The sequence below is a fragment of the Typha latifolia genome, chromosome 7, assembly GCF_019914945.1.
Source record: "Typha latifolia isolate L0001 chromosome 7, TyphaL0001v2, whole genome shotgun sequence".
NCBI lineage: Eukaryota > Viridiplantae > Streptophyta > Magnoliopsida > Poales > Typhaceae > Typha > Typha latifolia.
In genome coordinates this window covers 5,455,961-5,468,373 of record NC_133092.1, presented here as the reverse complement: position 1 = coordinate 5,468,373, position 12,413 = coordinate 5,455,961, and the positions used below count along the sequence as shown (strand labels likewise).

Here is a 12,413-nt window from a genome sequence, read left to right as displayed (position 1 = left end):
AAAGGAACCTTCTGTCAATGATGTGATCATTAATAAATAATGCACTATGTAGATCTAAATCTACACGATTTTGCTTGTACTGTTTAGCATGTACTAAAAGGTGTACTAAAAGGAAACACCTTTTAGTCTTCAACTGGTGATAATAGTAATACCTAGTGGCAGTTTGAGGCATCATCTAATTACATGGATCATGTCCATGTGTAGATCTTGATCTCTACCCTCTTCCTCCAAAAATCCAAGCTAATTCCACATTGTTTGTCAATCTTCTATCTACTTTGTTGTCACCAAATTAAACCTTCATCACATCTTTCAGCCAAGTAATTATGGCTCCCTCACATCAAATTCTTCCATTGGCATTGTTAATACTAATATTTCAACTACTGAATCATTGAGTTCCTCTTCCTTTCATTGCATAGATCCTAAAATTCACCTGAAAAACGTGGTGATGGAAGAACCACGTCTAATTGATTTATCCATAAATATGCTACAATGAGCAAAATTGACTAAATATGACGCCTAGAAAACACAAGAAAATATTAGCTGCTCTATAGTGATGCATTATTTTGCTTCAGGGAAACCATTTTTTAAAGGATTCAAAACACAAGCACTTCTCCAGCAACAATGTTATTCTCATTGTTCATTCTCACTAATAGATAGACCAAAGGGCTAGACCTGAGATTCAGAAAATACAGCCAATTATGAGTAGGCATTTGAATAGTTCTTGTCTCATTTTAGGGTTCAAGTTGGTCAATAAATCTGAATTTGACGTGTTTTAGAGATGATATGGTAATGCCATAATTCCAAGTTTAGATTTCTGACCTGAGCTTGATATAATTCAATAAGATTCTAGTGATCAAAACAATACGCTGGGGAACCTTTTATTAGACTCCCCATCAAGTTTGGCTGGGGGATAAGTATAGTGAGATCTAAAGTAATATAGTAACCAAAACAGCAATATCTTAATACTAGTTTATTAATACCTACCTTTTCCAATATTTATATTTACCAACAAAATCATTCCATCCAATATTTTATATTTACTAATTAAATTTAATTAATATTTTGTACTTGAAAAGACATCGCTTCAATCAACTATCATTTTAACCATTTTCTCCCTCTCTCACCTCTCCTCGGACATTCACTATAAAAATTATTTGAGTCATTTGCTATAAATATCTCCTAAATTTATTACTTTTTATATCATATCAAGTATAATTATTACATTATTATATTAATTATAACTAAATGCCATAACAGCCTAAACAAATATAAGTTTTAACATAGCTAAACTAATTTAAAAGTTATTCCAAAACCAAACACCAACTAAATGTTATTATTGAATATTTATCTCAGTTTAAAGCTTGATCTGGAGTTGATTCGCAGACAATAAGGTTTCATAAAGAATTAGAGACCCTGAAAAACAATATAACTGACTGGGATGATTTCAAGCTTTTCAGCTCTTCTGATTGGTTGAAACACATCAGCCAATTAATTCTTTTATCTGGTCCACCTAATTGATGTAATGCCTGAGATGGTTTGGTGGAGGGGCCTTGATCCCTTCCATAGAACTGCTCTTTTTACTTGCATAAATTGAACCACATAACCGAAGAGATGAAAGCCAAGGTGCTCATAGGTTGGCTCCATAAAATTTCGTCCAAAATTGCATAAGGAATATGAACAGGACCATAGGTTGGGGCATATTTAGGAGGCTACCACTTAAATCCAATTGTAAGTCAGGACAAGTGTAAACATCCAGCAATAAAGGGATAAAAAAATGGAGCCAATTAGCTGTGATTTAGACAGGTATTGACAAAGGGAATGATGGCCTACGAGAGTAGTTAGAAATAAAACACCACACCTAAGCAGCTTGATTTAGATAAGGGAACAACCCCCACTTTGTTGGCTATTACCTTTCAATTGTTTTGAGTACCTTACAAGCAAAAATCTATATTTCCTCTCTCTCTCTAAATTAAGGAAGCAAAGAGTAGTGAATATAGAAGGACCCAAGGGGAAGCAATTCATCATTCTGGACAGGGAATTTCCTTTCAAGCAAGCACATGCTACTCACATGCCCAATAAAGCATTGACATCTAGCCTGCTTAACGAAGGATCTCTTCCAGCTTGGGAAACCATACTATATTTTACCTAATTGTCAGTTAATTAGAGGCACCATCTCAAGAGTTTAAAGTCCAACTTTAAGGCTAATGCAAGCAAAGGATGCATCAACTTTTGGAACTTTGTATCTTGCTGACAACCTAATATAAAACCCCATTAGTTTTCTGTTGGCTAAAGTTGGTTTATATTCCTTGTTGTTATGCATTTCTCTAAGAATAAAAGCAGGCCAACCAAACAGTACCTCTCAAGTGCACTTTGCTGCAGTGCTTCCTTACAAGGCTTTCTGATCAAGCAAAGTAGGTTGGCAGTCATGGAGTGAGAAAGTGGCCACCATCTTCATCATCAAATCTGAAAGAGAGTTATAAAACCCCTTACTCATAGAAAAGTTGAAAGGGAAAGAGAGAAAAGCTACCCCAATCCTTGCAAGGAAGAACCAGATGCCAATTTTCTTGTAGGAGAAAAAACAAACAACATATATATACATCCAGAAGTCAGAGGAGCGCAGGAAATTTGCATTGAATGAGCAGGAGCTACTAAATTCTCCTATGTCTTCCTCTCCTCCAACGAAAATGAGCTTACCTTGTGAGATGGTTACTGGAACATAACAAAGGTATCAACCACACTCTTCTTATTCTATCTTTACAAATTTTTTGTTCTACACGTGTAGAATATAAAGACATATCTGAAAAAAAAGAGTATTGCTTATTTCAGCTTTGGCAATAGATAACTAAAGATATATCTCAAAAAATATTATATTTTAAGATGTAATATTTCTTTACATGGACCATCATTCAGATACTTAATTTGCATGTCAAATAAGGAAGTCACTTTGTGAGTCTTGTGACACGAAAATAAATGCAAAAGTAGCTTAATATATCCCTTACAATCTTTAATGAAGAAAATGTCACTGAACCAGAATATTAGCACATTATGCTCACTCTTCCAATATAATTCTACCAAGGAAACATCATTGAAGTGTAAATCATCAGGAATTTCAATGTTCATAAGTCTTAGCTTGTCATTGTGCAACAACTTAAGTACTGTAATGTTTTGCATTTACTCACTCTAATTGATAGACAAATTCTTGTAAAGAACTTACTTTTGATCAAATCAATTTCTGTCTATATTCAAGTTACACAGGATAACATGGAGGGAATTGGTTACTGTTCTATATGACTATATCCTTGTAATTCTGTTAATTGAAAGTACTCTTTTCATGGGGTGAAGATAGAACAGCAAGTCAAAAGCCTACATGTTAGTCACAACATATCAAATTACAACATGATTCATGAAAAGAATAATGTAAAATGTTGCAAGCATATACAACAAATAGACATGCAGAATGTTATATGCAGCAGCATTCCAACAAATTAAATGAGTTCATGGGAATTATTAATTTATGATTGCTTAAGTACTGTACCTTAACCTTTAAGCTAATTCTTACATCCAGGCTTGTAAGAAGAGAGTACTAATGCAAGGAAATGGGGAAGAAAGGGAATTGGTTTTCTGCACTTAAAAGGGCTTTCACATCAACTACTAAAGATATAGTGAGCAATGTGAGTATTCAGCTGATAGCATATTCAACTTTGGCTTTCATCATTTATGCAATGGTTACAAGTACAAATTACTCAGCCAAATTCCTCTTAGCGTCTCCAATTCTACATCCCTTGAATGATCACAAATTAGTGTTATATCCTGAAAAAAAAAATCATGAGCAAAGCAAGAAAGTGCTAATTTGACAAGATCAAAGGAAACATATTATCTACTATAGGATAAGCTATACCACGAGATTAAGGTAGAATGTTACAATATGCACATATAATATTAAGTGGTGGTTTGCACAGGTTGCAGAAAAGAAAAACACAAGAGAGAAGAAAAGGTGGGGGTTTGGAAGATCAAAACATGGAGAGATCAACTCTTTCATCCCCCTCTACAGAGAACCAAGCAGCATTGAGCAAATCCTAGAGGATACTGAAAGGGAACACCAGTACAAGATACATCAAGTGCCTCATAGGAAAACAGAGGTCGAACATGACAAGATTCACCAAGTTCCTCCTAAGAAGGTTGATGTCGAACATGAGAAGATCTATCAACTGCCTCCAAAAAGAATTGATTGTGCTCAGAACTATCAACTACATCAATTACCTCCTAAGAAGGTTGATGTTGAAAGGGAGCACAATATCAGAGTACATCAAGTGCCTTCAAAGAAAGCTCAAATGCTCAAAACACCTGCACCAAGACCAAGAATAACACCAAATTATGCTCAATACTCTGCAGTAAAAATCCAATCAGCCTACAGAGGTTACATGGTATGTTCTCTCATATTATCTAGTAGCTACAAAATTTACCAGTATTGTTCAAGTGGATCCTTTCTATGATCCCAAACAGGAAAACAATAGGAAAGTCAAATCAAATCACTATCCAATGTACATTACTTCAATATTGAGTCAGATTTCTAGAAGTCATGAGTTTAAACCTCATCTAGCCCAGTTTAGTTTCATTTTCTATTATTTATCCTAGTGCTGGTGTGGAGGGGCCACACATTCTAGCATCTTCTATCTATCCATATCCAGTGTATAAAGGCCACATGTGATAGTAAGGGAGGTAATCAAATGGGTTACCTGGGTTTAGGTTGGGTCAAATCATTAAATGAGTTAAAATTATTAAACACAAACACGATCCATTTATTAAACATGTTACATCGGTCATAAAAGAATTATCAGGTAATACAAATTATTCAAATTTATATAAGTTATTCGAGTTATAAATAGATTTTTTGTATTGTAAACAAAGTTTTTTCGCATTGTAAATAAGCCAGTTTAGTTATAAACGGGTTAATCGGCTCATAAATGGGCTATCGTGTTATAAACAAGTTAATGGGTCGGGTCATAAACAAATTAAATGGGTTGAGATAATAAACACGATCATGATCTGTTTAATAATCAGGTTAGATAGGTTGACTCGTTTACGCTCTGAACTTAATTAGACTAAACCAAAACTTATTTAAAAATTGGATTGCTGTGTCGGGTTATCAGATTAGGTCAACTTTTGCCACCCCTATGTTAGAGGCTTTACCTAACAACTTAAGCATCTAATTAGTTATCTAACAACAATCACACTAAAACCATAGTCATAGCAGAACTAGGTCTAAATACTGGGCAATAGAATCAAAGATCCCAAAATGGTGATATATACCTAAATGGCAGGAGAACCTGTCTCACTGTCTCCTCAAATCATGATCCTAATTCCAAAACATTAATCATGCAGGGTCTAGACATGGGATCTACATCAACCTTTCGTACATTTTTTATTGAGTGTGAGACTAAACTTGCACATATGACGCCCAATAGTATTATGTGCCAAGAAGAGTGAGTTATCTTCTCTCTATCCATGCAGGCAAGGAAGAACTACCGAGCTCTAAAGGGACTGATGAGGCTCCAAGGTGTGATGCGCGGGCAGAGCGTGAAGCGGCAGACCATTAACACCATGAGGTGCATGCAAATGCTCGTCAGAGTCCAATCACAGGTACGTGCAAGACGGCTGCAGATGATGGACACAAGAAGTCTTCAGCACCAACAGCAAGCACAACGAAAGGGAGAAATGGAGATCCAGAGCAGTTTTAGCAAGTGGAGTTTTGCTCACCAAGTGAGAATATTACTAAGAATATGACAAAATTGATGAGCTAATCTTTGAACAAAAGTAATTTGATGGTGTGTGTGATGCAGTCAGACGCAGAAGCTCTGGAGACATGGGATGAGAGTGTGCTAACGAAGGAGGAGCTAGAAGCGAGGATGAGAAGAAAGGTGGAGGCAGTCATTAAGAGGGAGAGGGCCCTGGCTTATGCTTACTCCCACCAGGTAAATACTACATTAGCACCTCGCCATCTTGCTGCATCAAAACTAATTATGAGGTTGGAAAGAGATGTCTAACCTTAGTAGGTTCCATTTTGTTAACGATGATGAATAAACGAACCAATAGAAAAGAAAAGAAAAGGAAAGGAAAAAAAAAAAAAGAATCAAGATTTCATCTCCAATTACTGAAGAGTTGTGCTTTGCGCACAAGAGAGGGGGGATCTTGTTCATGAAGTGCAACCAAAAAATGATGGAATTCAATCCATCAGACTGCATTTTGATAAATTACTAAGAAAAAGTTATTCCAAGAAAGCAGTGCAAAAATAGAATCACATCTTTAACGGAAGCATTACCTTGTTTTTTTGTCTTTAATCTGTGTGCTTGTCCCCCTCATAGCTGCTGAACTCTGCAACGACGCCCAAGTCGGCCCATGGCGTCCTCTCCAATGGCTTCCCCTGGTGGTGGACTTTGGTCGAACACCAAACTAGCCCCACCCAAATCGACACCCCCACTCGTCGCCCCGCCACCTCCACCTCCACCAAGCCCAAACCCAAGCCCAACAAACTCAAATCCAGACCAAAGCCCACCACCCTCCGCGACGACGAGAGCCTCACGAGCTGCCCGCCCTTCGCGGTCCCCAACTACATGACCCCCACCGCATCCGCCAAGGCCAAGGTCAAGACCCATCTCCATTACCACCACAACCACCACGAGGACAAGCCGAAGCGCTTCTCCTTCGGCCTCGGGTGGAGCAGGGGGAAGGAGGACACGAGTCGGTCGTCGGTGGTGGGGGCGAGGCATCGGTCGACGCTCTCGATTGGAAGCGTGGACTCGACTCTGTCGTTGCCGGTTGGGGCGGGGTGGAGGCGCTTCAAGTAGTAGATTGCGTTCCACTGACCAGTGTATGGCGTTGAGTGTGGTTTGTATTGTGATTGATTGATGTATAATTTAAAAAGGTTTGAATTAAGTGAGAGGTGTGGTGTTTACTTGTAGTCTATTCTCCATTGAAATGTTTGGAGTTTCCAGTGAAGTGTTAGGAAAAATTTTACATGATGTTTGTGGTGCAACAATAAATAGTTTTGGGGGTTTTTTTAGTCTTCTCATGTATAACAATATTGCTTTGAATAATGAGCTTTTGTTGGATGCCGTGAAAGAAGGTGCTATTATCTTAGCATCTGAAAACGTCCAAGTAAAGACGATAATAAAAAAAAAAAATCACAGGTCTCCAGTGGAGTGGCAATGTAGCGATATTCTAGGGCTCTCAGTTAGAATGTCAAAAGAGTTCGTCACCTTGTGAGGCCGAGCTCGGCTCGTTGAAAAGCCCAGCTCATCAAGCTCTAAATGAATCGGGCCGAACTAATATATTAGGCTCAAAAGAATTATAGAGCCGAGTTTATTAAACATTAGACATATGCCGTTTTCTAAGACATATGTGGCGAGTTATCCTCATATAAATTTATCGGCTAAATGGGTGCTCGGTCTGAATGGATGTTGGTACATTTAGCGAATGATAAAGTATGATTATGACTGAAATATCTTTAACGAATGGGAGAGTAAGCTTTTGAGCCTTCAGGTACGATAATGAGACTAGGTACTGGGTGTGGACCGTGCACGATGGTATAGTATGATAATGTTATTTAGAGATGACGTTGATGATTGAGATATTAATAAATACATATGATTTTATTATCATCTGATATATATAATTTTCGAGTGGTCATCATATATCATTAGGGTTAAATTTGATACAATAGCATAGTTATAATCGGCATGCATCATGTATGTTATATTTGAGAGAACTATGATGATGGTATGACTGAAGATTTATGTATTGTTGAAGATATATTTATATATTCATTCATGACATGATGTTCTTTTTTTATTCATATTATACAGTAAATAATTTACTTTTTTTTTAATATCATTGATTCTGCATAAGGTAGGTATCATACTAAAGATAAGATGAGCTATGATTGAGAAGATATAAAAATTGAGTTGTATTATTCTTGGATATATTTGTACTCCATTATATTAGAAGATAATTTGTATAATACAAGTCAAATTATATTGTACTATTAATTATTTTAGTTGTATCTTGATAGTTTGTCGTAGCCTTTGTGAGTCTTGTCAAATTATATAATAGTTCATTATGTGTGCTGTGAATATTGGTTTAGAATATCTTTTACCAACTATCCTATGTTGGCAGCTACGGACGCTTTATATGAATTGCACCTTCTAAAAACTCTTTAAACTAAATTTTGATGGTATTTTTAAGCCTAGTGGGCACACAATAAGTATTGATTTTTTGGTTAAGAATCATCAAGAGAATATCTTCTTGAGGTGGAGGCCATTAAATAACCCTTATCAAACTCAAACGAAGAAATTTCACTAATCTCTCCATTTAGGGGATTGTCTAGCTCTTTTATCTCCATTTTGAAGGGCAAGCAAGCTCCTCCTTAGCGTTGGCATCACACCTTTTTGAACATTCTATACCTTCTAAATTCTTTCTCTTATATTTCGATTGGTCACCGCTATCGGGAGGCTAACCAAGCAACTAGTTGATTGGCCAATCTCGATAGTTCATAATTTTTCTTCTTTGTGGGACAATTTTGTGCCTGTCGGCCTTACGTATCTTTCACATAATGATACCCAAGGTATTCATTTGAATACTTGAGGTCTTTTCTAATATATGAAAATAATACTAGTTAGCTGTAATAAGCCCAAGTGTTTGTGTGCTGAATTTTCTAGGCTTCTAAGTTGGGGTATTTTACAAATCACACTTTATATTTTACCTATTTTATAATTCATATATCATCTTTGACTATTTTATAATTCGACACCTCATTTTTCTCTATAATTAAACTGATATCGATCAAATTACTAAAATATCCTCACAACTATTTTTCTCTCTCTGCTCCTCCTACATGGGTAATTTATGTATTCACAAATTATTTCATATATTATAACGAAATATTTTTTTACTAGTATCATTTAAATTAACAGAATATATTAAATAAAAATTATAAGAAAAAAAATGTAATGGTCGAATTATAAAAACCCCGTCTTACATTTAATGTAAGGTGTAATTTGTAAAATTCCCTCTAAGGTGTAACATTCTTTTATCAAGCCATCTACTGTTCCTTATAGATCATGTGTAGACAACTGCAATGTCATATAGTCTTGCTCAAGGGACCTTTTAATAAACTAACTTGCAATTTTCTGGGCTCCTAAGTTGTAACATTCTTTTATCAAGCTTAAATGGGTTTGAATTTAATATATTTAAATTTGGATCATAAAGGAATTGATCTACCTGATTTAATGATTGAACATATTCCATTCATATTTATTACCTTAACTTGTTTAATCTATTTATAACATAATAATCCGATTATTATGACCTAAATAATTTATTATCACATGAATAGTTTGTTTATAAAACAAAAAAAATTAAAACAAAATGTATTAGTCAATAATCTTTTTATAACTCGAGTACCATATTTCGTATTTACTAAACAAATTGCTTTTGTGTTTACATTAGCCCTGACCTGACCCCAATCGGCTAACATTGCCACTCTATTTCCTCATCGTTTTTCTTTGAGCCAAAAGGAAGACCAATTTGCGTTCTATGCTAACCACTACTTTTCTTACAACATTCGCCAGCTTCTGCAATTATGCTTGTTTCCACTGCTAACTCTGAGGCATGCTCCGTTTACCATAAGGCTCTTTTACAAAAGTTTGTTTAAAAACTTACCATGTTTTTGTCCTTTTCTGAGGGACCACGGTTAAACCGTAAAGCTTCGAACTCCTCTGCCTTTCTATGAAGTTCTATTGACCACTGACATTGATTGCAAGCAGATTAGTTTGAAGTAATATTAAACCACAGCAATTGTTCAAAAGCTGCTCGCTATCAGTTGCTGATACTTCGAACAAGATATATCATCACCTCTCCCCGTCTATTCAAGCAGCTCTAGCACACAGATACCTTTTAACTTTCAAAAGATAGAAAAGAATGATGAATTGTTTACCCTTGTCACTGCAGTAATAAGATGTAAAATGGAAGATAGAGCGCTAATGCATCTTAATTATGGCTGCAAACTGGACAGGAATATTTGTGAGAAATCAGAGGTGAAAATAAGTGCAATTGAAAAACAGCTATCTTGCGCTGAAAACGGGTTCAACATCTGCACTTGATTGTGTTCTTCGAGTACACTTTATAAGTAAACCTTCTGAAGAGAGATCAGGCACCCGCAAGTCCCTAGAATAAAGGAAGAAAAAAATAACACGATGTAAATTTGAAGTACAGTTCAAGCACAAGAAGAGTTCATATAGGAAAAGAAAGAAAGAAACGATCTAAGAAGGATTGCCACAAAAACCTGATGTAAGGCTCCAAGTCTTTCCATTCCCACTTTGGCCGCTCTTTAAACAATGCAGCAAAACGCTCAGTAGGATTAGACGGGAGAACTCCAACACTGAACGAACGTATCCATGTTTCAACTCCAAGCTTTTTGAATAACACTTCAGCCTCGAGCATTTTAAGGTCTGCACACATTCCTGAAGGAATGCTTTGCATCCATATTTCCTTGAAATTCTCCAGCTTCATCTTTCCTCCAACCAGGATTTGTTTTGCAAATTGCAAACAAACTCGCTTCTCATCTAGGCTCCACAAATTGCTTCCCTCCACCCTGTTACCAAACATTTTGAGACAGTGGAGAACAATTCACAGAAAAATGTTCTCGGTATTATCAAAGTATAAATAAGACATCTTAGTGCAAGAGCCTCCTTGCTGTGTGAGGTCTGAGGAGGGAAGGTACATAGGGTATCTGTTTTAGCAAGTACCAGTTTTGTAACTTGGAAGGAGAAACATAAGAGAGCTCTTAAAGAGGTATGTTTACGAGCAAATAAGGAAAAACCTCTCAACACTTGATGATGTTTCGGGATTGCAAATTGACATTGATTGTCCCAATTTGTATACAGCTCCTAATCCAATAATTTGACTTGATGATGTTTCATGTCATCCTATCTTATTGACACTTTCAAGGTTACTAATAGATTCCTTCCCAAGGTTTATAAAATATTAGCAGATAAGGATATTGTTCTCGCAATAATAATTTTTCTTTTCCGCTCCAGTCATTCTTACGTTGGAGAAGAGGAGAGTTTTATGTGAGACCTGATAGCCTAGCTGATAAATTGGATTTCTATCTGGGGGAACAATTTAAATTCTTAATAGGTTAATCCCACCCAAAAAGAAATGTCTGCATTCACCTAGATTCTCCTTGACTTCAAAATAGCAAATTAATCAGTGAAGGGAATAACAACTGTGAAATAAACATACATATATTTCATTTATCTCCTCTCAGTAAATTATGTAATAGGAAGAAAACTAAACCACAATTCTCAGCTGGACCTGGCAGTCAGTTACTTGTCCACATGTGCAAAACATAAGTTTAATATGTGTTTAAGCATTTCAAAACTGAAATCAAGCCTCAAATTATTATTTTCTGTTTCTAAAAATGCTACTTAATAGCCTAACCCAAATTTTCTTTGGATTTACTTGTTGCAATTAATAGGGTACTCAAAATTCCTATTTGGCATTGTATTTCACAAAAGAAATCATACTCTAAATAATGTAGAACAGAAAAACTATAAGAACATCAGATGATGAAAGTCTAGTGTGCATGTACCGAAATGAAGATCAAATAAGGCATTCTTCCATAACTAACTCAAGCTTCCAAAACAGAAGTAAAATGTGGTCCATTTCACTAGTGGTTTATTTTTTTTTTTTCGAAGAGAAGTTACTGGGAATTATTATATGGAATTAGCCTCGGTCACAAAAGAAATCCTTCTCTCGTAATATTAAAAGAGAATTCTACACCCATCACGCGTACAATGCACACCATATATACTGAAATCAAGCTAAAATATCTTATCTTTAGGAAGATCCATAAGATATCCATCCGTAATCAACCCAAAGTTCCAATCTTTGCACATCAACTATTCGAAGAAATGACCATCATAGAAAATCCATGTCGTCGAATCCGCAAACCTACGAAATTGGAAGAGAAAAAGTAGGGTTTTAAGGGATAGAGATTACCGTCTGCCGAGCACATAGAGGAGGACCTTGTCGTCCACTTCGATTAGGAGCAGATCGTCGTGAGATTCGAAGCGAGGGTGGTAGCTAACGGAGATCGAGGAACCTGAGGCGAGATTAAGCACCGATGCAGCGCCGCCTCCTTCCCATCTCTCCTCGTCTTCCTCCCTCCTATCTCTTTCGATCTCCTCTATCTGTATCTCCATCTCCATTTCGCTCTCCGCTTCCGCTTCCGCTTCCGCTTCGCGCGCTGAGATCTTTCCCGCGCTTTTCGATGGGGCTCTTCATGCGCTATTTCTTTCCTTCGTGGCCCACATGGAACTTGGCAGTGGAATTTTTTACCAAACTAGCCCTCTCTT

General features: G+C 36.4%; 2 protein-coding genes and 1 long non-coding RNA gene across 3 annotated transcripts; 1 reads left to right on the top strand and 2 right to left on the bottom strand.

The window, feature by feature from the left end:
- Nucleotides 1-2,294: 2,294 nt before the first annotated feature.
- On the top strand, nucleotides 2,295-7,060 carry LOC140792053 (protein IQ-DOMAIN 13). Its single transcript, XM_073142860.1, has 6 exons — nucleotides 2,295-2,725; nucleotides 3,566-3,671; nucleotides 3,960-4,424; nucleotides 5,512-5,760; nucleotides 5,841-5,972; nucleotides 6,363-7,060. The coding sequence occupies exons 2-6, from the start codon at nucleotides 3,597-3,599 to the stop codon at nucleotides 6,843-6,845; spliced, it is 1,404 nt and encodes a 467-aa protein (XP_072998961.1). The 5' UTR covers nucleotides 2,295-2,725; nucleotides 3,566-3,596; the 3' UTR covers nucleotides 6,846-7,060.
- Nucleotides 3,874-6,456, bottom strand: LOC140792054 (uncharacterized). The gene is made up of 2 exons (XR_012109688.1): nucleotides 6,320-6,456; nucleotides 3,874-4,344 (listed from the first exon to the last, which is right to left on the bottom strand). It is a non-coding gene; the product is annotated as an uncharacterized lncRNA (long non-coding RNA).
- Nucleotides 7,061-10,015: 2,955 nt separating the features above from the next.
- Nucleotides 10,016-12,359, bottom strand: LOC140792570 (uncharacterized). Its single transcript, XM_073143643.1, has 3 exons — nucleotides 12,058-12,359; nucleotides 10,340-10,648; nucleotides 10,016-10,221 (listed from the first exon to the last, which is right to left on the bottom strand). The coding sequence occupies exons 1-3, from the start codon at nucleotides 12,264-12,266 to the stop codon at nucleotides 10,119-10,121; spliced, it is 621 nt and encodes a 206-aa protein (XP_072999744.1). The 5' UTR covers nucleotides 12,267-12,359; the 3' UTR covers nucleotides 10,016-10,118.
- Nucleotides 12,360-12,413: the final 54 nt, after the last annotated feature.

What these genes read in the sequence shown, in the direction of transcription:
- LOC140792053 (XM_073142860.1), top strand. Translation starts at nt 3,597, where the DNA reads ATGGGGAAGAAAGGGAATTGGTTTTCTGCACTTAAAAGGGCTTTCACA. An exon ending in CTAAAGATATAGTGAGCAAT is followed by an intron (nt 3,672 to 3,959) that starts GTGAGTATTCAG and finishes TGGTTTGCACAG; the next exon opens with GTTGCAGAAAAGAAAAACAC. An exon ending in CTTATGCTTACTCCCACCAG is followed by an intron (nt 5,973 to 6,362) that starts GTAAATACTACA and finishes TCCCCCTCATAG; the next exon opens with CTGCTGAACTCTGCAACGAC.
- LOC140792570 (XM_073143643.1), bottom strand. Translation starts at nt 12,266, where the DNA reads ATGGAGATGGAGATACAGATAGAGGAGATCGAAAGAGATAGGAGGGAG. An exon ending in CTCTATGTGCTCGGCAGACG is followed by an intron (nt 10,649 to 12,057) that starts GTAATCTCTATC and finishes GTTTGGTAACAG; the next exon opens with GGTGGAGGGAAGCAATTTGT. An exon ending in GACTTGGAGCCTTACATCAG is followed by an intron (nt 10,222 to 10,339) that starts GTTTTTGTGGCA and finishes CCTTTATTCTAG; the next exon opens with GGACTTGCGGGTGCCTGATC.